Consider the following 13492-nt stretch of genomic DNA (forward strand, 5'->3'; position numbering starts at 1 on the left):
ACCCCCAAAATGTTTTAAATTTTGCTTTAACTTTTCAAATATATTTTAAGGCACTCCAGAGGACAAGAACAGTCAATTCTATTTACCCAGATATTTACCATTTTGGTAGCTCTTCCTTCATTCCGGATGTTCCAAGTTTCCTTCTGGTATCATTCTCCTGTCTGTAGGACTTCCTTTAGCGACTCTTTTAAAGCAGGTCTGCTGGCAACAAATTCTCTTAGTTTTCCTTCATCTGAGAATGTCTTGATTTCACCCTCATTCCTGAAGGATATTTTTACTGCATGTAGAATTTGGAGGTGACAGTTCTTTTCTTTAAAACACTTTAAAAATGTACCACTTCCTTCTGGCTTTTCTTGTTGCCAGTGAAAAAGTTTGCAGTTATTTTAATTGTTTTCCCTTAGAGAGTGCATCGTTTTTCTCTGGCTGCTTTGAAGGTTATTTTTTTGTCTTTAGTTTTCAGCAGTTAGATGATAATGTGTATGGATATGGGAATTTCTTTGAGTTTGTCCTGTTTAGGGTTCTCTTTGATCTGTAGGTTTTTGTCTTTTACCATATTTAGTACATTTTCAGCCAGTCTTCTCTCTCCCTCTTTTTTATTGAAGTCGAGTTGATTTACAATCCTCTTTCTCTTTTTCTTATGGGTTTCTGGTAACAATTTTAGGTCTCTGAAGCTCTGTTCATTTTTCAATTAATTTTTTTCTTTTTATTGCCCATATTGGATAATTTGTTAATCTTTTGTTAGGTTTACTTTTTCCTCTGTCATTTCCAGTGTGCTCTTCAGCCCGTACAGTATGGTTCTTTTTTATTTCGGTTACTATATGTCTCAGGTCTAAAATCCCCTCTTGGTTCTTCTTTATATCTTGTGGGGGGGTTTTGGAGGGTTTTTTTTTTTTCTGAGACTTTCTATTTTCCATTTGTTTCGAGAGTGTTTGTGATTGCTTGTTAGAGTATTTGTATGATAGCTGCTTTGAAGTCTTTGTCACAAAATTCCAACATCTGCCTTATCTTGGTGTTGGTGTCTGTTCATTATCTTTTCCCACGAGAGCTGAGATTTTCCTGTTTTTTCTTATGCCAAGGAATTTTGGATTATATTCTGGTTATCTTCATGATTATGTCTGGCACTTTGGGTTCTGTTTAAATCCCCCAGAGAAGGTTTATATTTTTGTTTTAGTGAACAAATGACCCTGTTGAGTCCAAGCCACAAGTTCGTAACAGTCCTCTGTGGAGTGGTTGTAGCAGTTTTCAGACTATTTTTGCAGTGCTGTTTGATCTGTCCTGTGTGTGCACCTCCCAGTTAGTCTGGTTCTCAGCATCTTTGTCTTGCTGATTAGGTCCAGATCCACACATGTGCAGCCTGGGGATCAGCCTAGGAGTCAAAGAGCAAACTTTACGGAGTTGCCTTCCCGAGTCCCTGTCTCTCTATGATCTCTCTGATGTTTGCCCCTTTCCTGGGACTCTGAGAGGGGGAAAAGAAGGTAAACTTACCACCAGTAATAGTTCATATTTTGGTCTTCTTCCCCATCTGGCCTGCTCCAGTTTACTTCTCAGAATTTAAAAATAGCTGCTTCATGTATTCTGTCCAGGTTTTCCTTAGCTGCGTGCAGGGGGAGAGCCAGGGTGCAGTGTGATTGCTTACATCTGACCTGGAATTGGAACCTCTCACAAGTCAGTTTTAGCATTACAAGAAAAGACACCACTAGACATTATTTGCCCTCTGATCTGACTCATCAGGAACACACATCACCACTCTATGGTATTTCTGCCCCCAAACATCCAACCTGAATCTGATTAAGCCTCTAAGCCTGTCTTAGTTCAGGCTGCTGTAATAGGATACCGTAGACTGGGTGGTGTACACAACAGAAACTTACTTCTCACGGCTCTGGAGGTGCAAGGTCAGAGTACCAGCATGGCCAGGGTCACGCTGAGGGCCCTCTGTCGGGTCGTATCCTCACGTGGCCTTCCTTGGTGGGTGCACACAGAAATCCCTCACTCCTCCTCATCTCATAAGGGCACTTATCCCATCGTGAGAACATCGCCCTCATGACCTCATCTAACTCTCATGTCAGCCCAGTTGATTCTGCGTCTCCTCTTCACTCCTCAGCTGATACGTGGGTGGAAGCCTCAAGGGCTGGGCCGTACATCGGAGGGAGGGGCTGGGTGAGCAGAGGAGGGGAGGACCCTTCCACCTTGTGCTTCAAAACTCCATCAGCAAGGTCTCCTTAAAGGCTCCTGTGTGACCTGCTTCCTTAGGGAGACATTCCTGGCCAGGCCAGAGCTGGGCTGGCCATTCTCCTGTGTGTTCACACACCAGCTTGGAGCTTCTCCAGATGAATGTCACCTAATCAGAGAGGCCTGCCCTGAACACCCTATAAAAATGCCTCCTCTTCTCCCCAGTCTAGTCTCCTTCCTCTGCTTCACTCTCCTCTGCATTTATCGCCACTTTTCCTTTATTTTCTGCCTTCTCTACTACACCGTGGTGGCCACGAGATGGTATTGTTGTGTGATTCACAGCTGTGCCCCCAGCGCCAGGCGTATTGTCTGGTTCAGGCCCTAGCACGCGGTAAGTACATGTGGAGTGAATCACTCTTCTCGTGCTTTACCTGCAGTGTGCATTCACCTGCCTGTCTCCCCACTAGAATGTAAGCTCTTGAAGAAAACAATCTGGGTTTTCTTTTGTCTCCAGTGCCTAGCAGCATGCTTCTTTTAAAAGAAACAGTAAATGTCTGTGGAATGAATGGGTCAGGCAACTAATCAAACAAAGTGTTAAAGAAGAAGACAGGCAGTCAGGATCTAGTCTTCACACGGGGGTGTCTGGATCCTCCTCTGTGGCTTCATATGTTCCCCCCGAAGGCACATTTAGGCTGCACATTGTTTATTCACCCCAGCTCCTACCTTCTTTCTACCGACTCTCATTCTCTCCACAATTTCTGTGCCCAACACCACGCAAGATGCTGCAGGGGACGTGGAGACAGGTCAGATGCAGGCCCCTGGTGTAGCTGGGATGTGACTCCAGGAACGGAGACAGAGAAAGAGTCACAGCCAAATACTCACAATGTGGGTGGACGGTTGGGAGGACCGTGGGGACCACTGATGGGAGAGATGACTTCCCTTCTGGGGGTTGTTGAAGGACATGGACCTAGAGGATGGGTACCATTTGAAAGCTGGCCATACAGGCCCATGGAGTATTGTATGCTCAGGGCCCAGGCAGAGGCAGGGAGGTGTGCAGACTGTGCAGGGCATAATAAGCTGACGGTGACCGAGCACTTACTGTGAATATGGTGCATCTCTATATGCTTTACATGTGTGATCTCATTTTAAGTTGATGATATTATGACTCCCTTTTGTAGGTCAGGAAATGAGACATAGAAGGGTTGAATAACTTGCCTAAGGTCAGCATCGGAAGTGGCAAAGTTGTCACATACACCTGGACAGTGAAAATACGGGGTCTGAACTCCTAACCACTATACGAATGTGTATCCCCAGGAATAGTCGTTACTATAAGCATATATTGAGCACCTGCTGTGGGTCTCGTGTGAGTCTCCATTATTTGGGTGCATTATCTCACTTGATTTTCACAATATCCTTAAGATACGGGCACTATTTTTATTCTTATTTACTGGTGAGGAAATTGAGGCCGAAAGAAGTTAAAGAATGTTCCTAACATCATGTGGCCAGTGAGTGGTAGAGCTGAAATTTGAACCCAGGTGGACTTCACACTCTCACCGCTAATCGTTACAGAAAAATGTGCTTGAAAGGGTGGGCTGGGGTAGGTCATGAAAAGTTAACAGTCTGGTTAATAAGCACTAAGGATGTAATGTACAAGATGATAAATATAATTAACCCTGATGATGTTATATATGTAAGTTGTTGAGAGAGTAAATCCTAAGAGATCTCACCACAAGGTTCTTTAATTTTGTAGCCATATGAGATGATGGATGTTCACTAAACTTATCATCATTTCATGGTTATATTTTGTGCTCATCATTTCATAGTGTGTGTAATTCCAATCATTACGCTCTACACCTGAAACTTACACAGTGCTGTATGTCAATCATATCTCAATAAAACTGGAAGGGAAAAAAAGAGAAAAACTAATCATCTGGGATTGTATCTTATACCCAGTGAGGAGCAGCTGATCCTGAGCTGAGTGCAGGGTGAGGAGAGGGAGGTCAGGCAGGTCTGGATTCCGGGGAGCTGGGACACAGTGGTCCTTCTAATGGAAGTGGATCCCTTGGGACTGGGAGGCTGGGGAGAGAGGGGAGGATGTCTGTTTCAGACATGCCAAGTTTGAGGTGAGGGGCATTCAGGTAGAGGTGCCCACAAAGCATCAGGAGGAAGAAGGTTATTGTGGAGGGAGGATTTGGGGAGCCATCCTCAGAAGGGTGGTGGTTGAAGTGGTGAAATTGGATGGAGGCAGGCGGTGGAGGGGACAGAAGGAGGCCATGCCCAGGAAGCCTTTACACGGAGGAGGAACCGAACTGCCATGAGCAATGAATCAGAGTCGGCCACTGCCACTGCCTCTAGACAGGGTCCTGAAAATTCAGATGCTCTGGGGTCCTTGGAGGTGGGAGAAGGCAAACGGGACTGAGGGAACCTTTGCCTCCTCCTGCTTGACCAGAGCGGCAGCCCCTCCCCTCCTACAGACTGGGAAGAGGTGCTGGTTCCAGAATGCGCTGCATGTGGGTCACGCTCTGTCTCGACGGGCCAAGGGCTGCTGGGAGAGGTCCTGCTGAGCAGACTCTGAAAGGAAGGCAAGAACTTGCAGCTGGCCACAGAGAAGCTGCTCTTCTTTGAAGGCTGGGCCCGCCAGCATTTTCCAGGCCACAAAAGGAGCAGTGCTTGTTAGTGGGTCGGATTATTTGCAGAGAGGCTTGGGACCAGGTGTCCTCTGTCCTGGAACAGAGGAAGTCTCGGGGCAGCTCTGTCTCCCCCAGTTGCCTGGTTCCCAGGGAAGTGGGGGCTGGGAAGACAAGATCCCCATGGAGGCCACGAGGTTGGGGTGCTTAGCAAGGAAGTGAGTGGGAACTGTGGTGGGATGGGGAGCAGATGGAAAATGGGGGCTTGTGGTGAGGAGGTTCTCATTGATGTGTTCTGTCAGGAACCCTTTGAGGTGGAAGGGGGGCCAACTTCACAGACTTCAACTGGATTAAAGGCGACAGTTCCTACGTCCTGCTGGAGACAGACTGTTTCATTTCCTGTCTTGAATCCGGTCAGTTTGCTTTTGGATGACTGCAGTGGGCCCTGGGTCCTCTCCTTCAGATGTGGTTGAAATAAATGCCTCCAGTTTAATTAGCCACGGAGCTTAACCTTAACTCACTCCACCCTCCCTCTGGTGGGAGAGACAAGTTCTCATTCCTGAGGATTGCGGGCAGGGAAGCAGATTTTTGAACCCCTGTGTTTGTTGTGGTAATAAGAGCTGAGGAACTTTGGAGTCGCAGTTGAGCTTTTGAAGTTAACTCTGCAAACACTGTTCTCCATCCCTATTGAAATAAACGTTGTAAAATACGATGTTTCTCTTGCCAGTTAATTGAGTAAAATAATGCATTTCTTCAGTGACTGGGAAACCTTAGTAAGGACAAAGAATACATGCATGTGGTGCACATTAAATATTGCTAGAAGATACAGAGTCATGACGTCCTAAAGTAGGAGGCATTTCCTGGTCAGTTTATGGGCTGTCTATTGAGCAGCTACGTTTCAGGGTCCTGGGTGAGGGTCCAGGGGACCACAGGAACCGCTGAGACCCGCCCCCTGGCCCCCAAAGCCCATTCGGCGGGTTCACCGTAGCCCCATGGACTCTGGTTCTGAAATTTGGCTAAGCCTGGTAAATGGAAGAAATGTAGTGAGACTTCAGCTGTCTGGGGCCTTGAGGGAGATTCTACTCTGGGTAAGCGGGTCTGCCTGATAACGGAACATGTGTCCGTGGTTGACGGGGATCCCCGGATTGGGTTGCCTCTTGGCTTCATCAGTGTCTACGTCTGTCTCTGTTGGTGACATTGCAGGGCTGTTCTTAGGAACGTTAGTTTTTAGACTGGGCTATAATGCAGGGTTGCCTTGGCCCCTTTTAGAACTTTCTGGTTTCTCTTGAAACTGTCTTAGGCTGCTCTGCTTTGGGGATTCTTAAGTTGGCTTTTTATAGCTTTTTGATCTCCTCTCATGATTGTCAGTTTTTATTTCTTGCTGGCAGTTTGCAGGGGGGGCAGCAGTTCCTTGGGAACCAGAACACAAACCTTGTTGGAATTTGCATAAATGGAGAATCAGTCAGCCTGGGGGAGGGGAAGACTTGAGGGTCCTGTGAGGGTGCCTCTAGCACTTGAAGGGCATGAACAGCGGGCTGTGTTTTGATGGGTGGTTTGGAGGCCTTTTTCTGGCTTACTCCCCAGAGCGTTCCTCTAGCATCCTCTGCCTCTGTTTCTCTGCCCTGCATTGGGTGGTAGGGGGAGAGGGTGTTTGATGAGGAACTGTTGACCAGGAGGAACTCCAGGTGTGGGTGTTTACCCGTGTGTACCTGTGTCCTCTGGGCAACTGGACACCTAAGCGTGAAAGACACTGAAGACAGGGGCTTGCAGGCCAGAGAGAATTTTGTGGGAAATGAGTAAAGGAGAAGGAAAACGAGTGATCACTGAAACATTTCTGCCCGACTAGACTCTTAAACACTTGTAATGGAGTCTTTCAAACATACTGAAAAGGAATAATAAAATTGAATGATCACTTCCGTTCCCAGCACTCTGTTTTAAAAATTATATTATCTATTACTATTTTTGTATCATTATAACTGTATGAACCATAGTTAATCATACTATATTATACTATTACTAATACATTAGAATATTCTAACTATGGCAAATAATACTGTGTTGTGTATTTGAAAGTTGCTGAGAGAATAGATCCTCCAAGTCCCCGTCACAAAAAAGATTTTGTAACCATGTGTGTTAACGGGTGTTAACTAGACTTACTGCGGTGATCATTTCCACAATATATACGCATATCAAACTGTTCTGTTGTACACCTGGAACTAATACAATGTTTATGTCAATTATATCTCCATGAAAAAGATCTTGGGGGAAAGGGGGGTGGGAAGGGATAAATTTGGGAGTTTTGAGATTTGCAGAGGTTAACCACGATATGTAAAATAATAGATTTAAAAAACCCACGTTTCTTCTGTATAGCACAGGGAACTATATTCAATATCGTATAATAACCTTTAATGAAAAAGAATATGAAAACGAATATATGTGTATATATATATATGCATACTGGGACATTATGCTGAACACCGGAAATTGACACGTTGCAACTGACTATACTTAATCTTACTACCATATTGCCTTATTTGCTTCAGATTTTTAAAATAATAAAATATTACCAAATAGCATTTACAAGTCTGCAGTATGCCCCTCTCTGATCTTATCCTCTCCCTTCTGTCCTGGACTTAGGGTTGTTGCTTCCAATGCAAATTTCAAAGTTTTCTGTATGTACTGTTGCCCCCTTCAATACTAGGTAGCATTCTTTTGCATAGGTAACTTCATCAAAGTGGCACGACGCTACACTTACTCTTTCATAGCTTCTGTATCTTCTATAACTTGCATAGACCTTCTGTAACTTTCCCCCCACTATTATATTTGTGAGATTTATCCATCTTGGCTCTGGTTCATTCATTTTTCACTGCTGTTCAGCAAAGGTTGGCAAACGATGGCCCCTGGGCCAAATTGGCCCATGACCCGTTTTTAAAGTTACTTACTTTAAACGTATTTACTGCCTGTACATCAAATTTTATTGGAACACAGCCCTGCCCTTCGTTTATGCATTTTCTATGGCCGCTTTGCGCTGCAGTGGCCAAGTTGAGTAGCTAAGACAGAGATCAAGACCTGAAGGTGAGCAAAGCCTAGAATATTTACTATCTGGCCCTCTACAGAAAAGTTAGCCTCCCCTGCTGTCGAGTTCTGATGTAACAATGTAGCATGTGATATCTCTCCTCCTGGGGGTGAACATTTGGGTCAATTCTAATATTTTTATTTTCCGAACAGTGCTTCAGGAAACGTTTTTGTTTGTTCAGGATTCTCCCTGGAGTGTGTAGCTGGAGGTGAAATCACTGGGCCGTGGGGCATGTGCACCTTAACGTCACCAGGTATTACTAAATTAGCCTCTAAGGTAGATCTACCAGTTTGCACTCCCAGTGGTGGTCTGTGAGACTTCCTCTCCCTCCCCATCCTGGCCAGCAACCTGGCATTTTAAGACCTGAAATTGTGCAAGTCTGATGTGTTTAAAGTGCTGCTTTATTACTGGCGACGGTCAGCATTTTTTCACGTTGTTATTGACCGTTTGCAGTTGCTCTGATAGAATTGCCTGGCCGTATCCTTTGCCCACTTTCCTGTTGAGTTGTTTGTCTTCATCCTTTTGAGTTGTGAGAGTTCCTTCTGTATCTGGTACTAGTTCTTTGCATTGTATGCATTCAAACCAAGTATATGCACTCATTCTGTGCACTGAAACTGGTTTTCAGTCCGACTGGATTCTTCCAGAGCTGCATGTTAAGGTATAGTCAGTTCATCTTGAAGATGTGTGTGATGTGGATGCACACATACGTACATGTATACACATATATATGGTGTGTGTGTATGCACACGCACACATGTACACATGACTATGACTTCTTTTCCCTGGGAAAGTTTTTGAGGTTAAAAGGGTCCAAGGCTGAACAGAAGTAGATGCCAGCGGTGTCTGCAAGCCTTCCTTGCTGGGGCAGTTTGGGCGGAGGGAACGTTCACATAAATTTGTAACAGCCTCAACTCAGAGCAATTCCAGTGCCTTTCCGAGGCTGTCCTGTTGAGTGAGCTGATTGTCACTGGCACTTTGGCTGTGTAGACATGACCCACAGGGTCCCCAGGGAAGCCAGAGGACACCATGGTGGGATGCTGACAGGTTGGGAGGGCTCTCTTGGACAGAAACCAGATGTGACTTGTGGTTTCGGGTTTCCCCATTTTGGTTTTGGCTGAAGTCAGACCTTGGTTTCAGCCTGACCAAGTGGAACCATTCTTTGGCCCACAGCGACTTAAATAACTAAAACTTCCATTTTGGGGCCAGACTACTTTTGCTGGCCTTTACACCAGTCCATCATCTTCAAAACTAACAGGGCTGGCCTCCCCATCCCTCCTCTGACCTTTCAAATCAAACTTTCTGAGTTGAATAGTTAAAAAATTAAATCTGCAGTCCTTCGAGGTTAAGGGCCCCGTGAAGTTTGCCGTCTGCAGCTGTGACCTCTGTGCATCTTGACAATGGCTCTGTGAAGCACGCAGGGAAGATAGATTACAGCTGCCATCCTGCTGGTGAGGCCCACCCAGAGACGCTGGTGCTGACCTGTCCCTGATCCAATAGCACCTTCAGGGCTGGGCCTGGCTTCCTGGTCTGGTGCTCTTTGTACCACATGTAATGCAGGTGCCAGCTCAGTTCATATCCCGAGATCCCGTGGCAGCCCCTCTTCAGTATCACCACATCACCCTTTCAGGGAGGCCCACACTCTCAGGGACCCAGGCAGACATAACTCGGGGAGCACATCTAACATTTCCTGAGCCTGTGCTTTGTGTCAGACTCTGCTCTGTACGTTTTCTCTCATATCATCTCATTTGATGCTCAAATGAACACTGTAAGCAGCAGGGCCAGCTTCATGGACCCATGACCAGCACAGGATCTGTGCTTACCTTAGAAGCACACCGCACTTGGTTTTATGCCAAGCACTTATCTCCTTGAATTTTTAAATAATTTCTGAACAATTGACCTCACTTTTCAGTTTGCCCTGGGCCCCACAAATCATGTAGCCAGTTCTGTACACAGATAAAGGAACCAAAGCTCAGAGAGGTGAAGTAAGCAGCCCAAGATCACACAGCCGATCAGTGACGGTACTGGGACTTCGGTGATTTCTACTTTGCTGCTTCATTTATTGAAAATAGAGCCCTGGACCTTGCTTGAATTGCACTGCAAGGAGTTGGGAAGCAAGGTAAATTGCACCATAGAAATGGTGATTTTCTGTAGAGATCTGCTTCTGTGTCGTTAAGTAGTTTTGTGTTGACCTCTTGCTGGCCAGTTGCCACCTTCTTCCTTAAGGGAAGAGACCATTTCTGTCATTTTTTTAAGGTTCCTGAAAGTGCCTGGAACAGGCAGCCGCTCAGGCTGACCCAGTAGGTTAATGGGCTTCTTTGATTGCAAAATAGGGATGTAAACCACTGAGCTCCCCTTGGTGAGCCGTAAAGGTACATGAGGACCTACGAGGCTGTTCCCTAGTTAGGGAACCAGAAGAATCCAATGTAGCTCGTGGATTTGGTCATGCCACCACTCCCTCAGTGGCAGAGGTTTGTGGATCCCCAGCTCACCTCCTGCTCTGGTTTTATTCTTCTTTGTGTGTGTGTCTCTTACGGTACCAACAATTCCACTCTTGAGTCTCCTGGGAGATTCAGGTTTTGCCCAAGATCCCTCGGAGGCTGCTGGCCTGCCTGGAGGTGGACCAGTAGGGGTGAGGCATGGCCCTCTGGCCATGTTGGTAGGGTTACAGGGCACCAGCATTGCGACTTGGGAGAAGGAACTTTTAGAACGGGGCCGAGTAAGTCCTGTCTGATCCAGGTCATTCATTGCCTGGCCAGTCTCCCAGGATGAGCTTGGAGTCACCCGTCCTAGAAGATGAGATCACTGCTTCCTAGGCAGGACATACCCCTGGCTGGAGAAGGTTCTGGCGGGATTCCGAGGGGGACTCGCTCACCTCCCTGGTGATCTGCTCTGTTTTCCCTTCACAGCAGCAAACCCTCTGCTTTGCTCCACCGCCCGCTACCACTGCAAGAACGGCCTCTGCATTGACAAGAGCTTCATCTGCGATGGGCAGAACAACTGTCAGGACAACAGCGACGAGGAAAGCTGTGAAAGTTCTCAAGGTAGGAGCCCCCCAAGCTCTAAGAAAGTAACTAACAACCCACGCCACCGTAACACGGGAGAGAACAGCAGCCATGTCGGTTTCTGCCCCTTCCCTTGCAGCCCTCATACACGTGGCTTTAACCATCACACGCCTGCCATTCTGTGTTTTGTATTTCTCATGCATTAAATATCAAATACACATTTTCTCTTCAAAACTGTCATTTGCCCAACTGCACTCTACACTGTCATGGTGCTCTCCAGCGATTTTCTAAAGTGTTGCATTGTTGGGGGCCACCTAGGTTGTTTCTTTCCATTGAATGACTTCTTCAGGGATGAATTCCGCAGAGTGGGACATCTGTTCTGTGCGTGACTACACCTCGCCGTATAGCTGTTGGAAGACTGTTTCTTTTCACTTTGCGCTGCTGCTGGCATCGTCTGCGCGTGTCAGATGTACAGGAAGAGCCCAGCCAGTCCCTGCTGTTCTCTTCTTCCCATTTTTGCTAAGTTAGTAGTCATGGAATGATAGCTCCCCAAATGCTTTCGTTTGCGATTCTCTGATGACGAGCAGAGTTAGCGTTTTCCCCTGGGTGTTTGTTGGCACCTCTCTTTCCTCTTGTGTGGATTGCCTCCTCCCCTCAGCGCTCTCAGCCTCGGTGCTGTGGGGTGGGGGCTGAAGGATGCATTTGGGGGAGGGGAAGATGATCTTTTTAGGGAACTCAGAAGGACACGGGGGTTAAAACTGGGTACATTTCTTTACTTGTTGACTCTTTTCCAGTAAATATATATGTATTTATTCAGTGATTAGAAAAAAATACAAAGATTTTAAAATGCATGTCAATGTTAAGGCATCCTAAAAAGTATGCATTTGTAATGTTGTCAACTGGTACCATCCATATGCAATATTTACTTTTCTCACTTAATATTTCTTTGCTGTGATCCACCCACGTTATTGAGTGTTGGTAGAGTTCATTTGCTTTGACCGTTATTCAGTATTCCACTGTACGACTGTACCACAATTTGTAGATTGAATGATACTGTAAAAGAGAAAAGCAGGAGAAAGATGGTTATTTGGTTAATTCATAGGTTGGGAGGTAGGATTGATGGGATAATCTTCCATGAAGTTAGATGCAGGTTCCTTTCAAGGTCCTTTTGTTTGGTGCTTATTATGTTATTAAAAGCGAATGAATGAACAAAGGGCCATGCGTAGACTGCTGGTGAGAGTGGGCCACAATTAAAGATTATGATCAACCCAAATCCATAGGCCTGAGGTCCACAGACAAGAAAAGACAAAATGTGTATCAACATGAACTTTGCCAAAATGTGTACAGAGAGCAGCTCTGGGAGGTGAGTCTTGGGTAGAGTCAGCCTCTGATTGTCCTTGCCTGGAAAGTCCCCTCCTTGTGCCTTGTCCTCACCAGTGGTTCTCGAAGTTTAATCCCCAAACCAGCAGCAGCAGCATCACATGGGAACTCTCTGGAAATGCGAAGCTCAGACTGCACCCAGACCCACTGAATCAACCCTGACGGTGGCTCCAGAAATCTGTGTTTTAACAAACCCTCCAGGTCAATTGAGTGCACGTGAAAATCTGCAAATCACTGTCACCCACTCCCTTTACAGAGGTTTCTAATCTTGGCCATTTGCCTGGGGATCTCTAAACTTCTGATTGAAAAGCAAGGGGTTTCTAGCCTCGATATAAAGTTGATTTCTTATAAACCAAAGCACATGGCAGGACGCCTCCTCTGCCATAAGCCATTGGCAGTGATAAGAGAAAAACAGCCACAAAGTCAAGTAAATATTAGCTTAGATGGGAGGGATGGAGAAAAATTTCCTGTAAATATTATTTCTTATATAGTATCTTATATGTTTACATATCCTAGACTAATGGTGCCCTGAGATGTTCAGGAAAAGGACTTTCAAGTCTGAAACCGGGAAATTAGGGAATCTGTCCTGATGGTTTTGATAGCACCCCCCCTGCCCACAGCATGCCTATCCCAACGTTCGGCTGAAGCAGATTTTTGCTTGTCTTTAAGAAGAACTGTCCCTCTGCAGGCTGGTTGAAGTTAGTATTTCTCAGCCCAGCTCCTTTTTCTCTGTGTGTATCGTGCTCTCATATTACAAACATGAGGTGTAGGAAGAGTTGGTGATGGACACCTACACACGTTGCCCAGCTCTTGGCACAGTCTTACATGGAGCTCAGTCTTACTTGGAGCAACCTTCCTTAGAATCTCAGCTTTGTGCCTTCCATATGCAAACGACCTCCTTTTAGAAATAAGCTCTGTTTGCACATTCGCTCAGAAAACTAGTCCCATCAGTGCGTGGGTAACAGCTGTCGGTTACTGTCAGTATTACAGCCCCTGAGCAAGGATGCCCAACGTGGAAAGGCATCTCCATTAGCTGACCAAGAACAGGGAGCATGTCTTTTTTCCCCCTTGAATCCCTTAGATCCTACCTTGGGGCACAGTGCCTAGCAGCCTAGTAGATTCAGTAAGTGCTGAAGACTAGAAAAGATTTCCTTGTAAGGTATTGTTATTAAGCTGTGTTTAATTTGTACCTTATGCAGTATTATACTGTATTACGTGCTTACGTTATGTGGGTTCAT

General features: G+C 45.9%; 1 protein-coding gene across 7 annotated transcripts in view; it reads left to right on the forward strand.

The window, feature by feature from the left end:
* The window catches only part of LDLRAD3 (low density lipoprotein receptor class A domain containing 3), a 227311-nt gene that overhangs the window by 108173 nt on the left and 105646 nt on the right, over positions 1-13492 (forward strand). For 5 of the 7 annotated variants that reach the window (XM_032488465.1, XM_032488468.1, XM_032488466.1 and 2 more), the window contains one exon: positions 10779-10913. In XM_032488465.1, coding sequence (XP_032344356.1) covers positions 10779-10913 — 135 coding nt within the window. The remainder of the gene's footprint in view (positions 1-10778; positions 10914-13492) is intronic. The other 2 variants (XM_032488467.1, XM_032488469.1) reach the window with 1 other exon arrangement.

This window comes from Camelus ferus, chromosome 10 (assembly GCF_009834535.1).
Source record: "Camelus ferus isolate YT-003-E chromosome 10, BCGSAC_Cfer_1.0, whole genome shotgun sequence".
Taxonomy (NCBI): Eukaryota; Metazoa; Chordata; class Mammalia; order Artiodactyla; family Camelidae; genus Camelus; species Camelus ferus.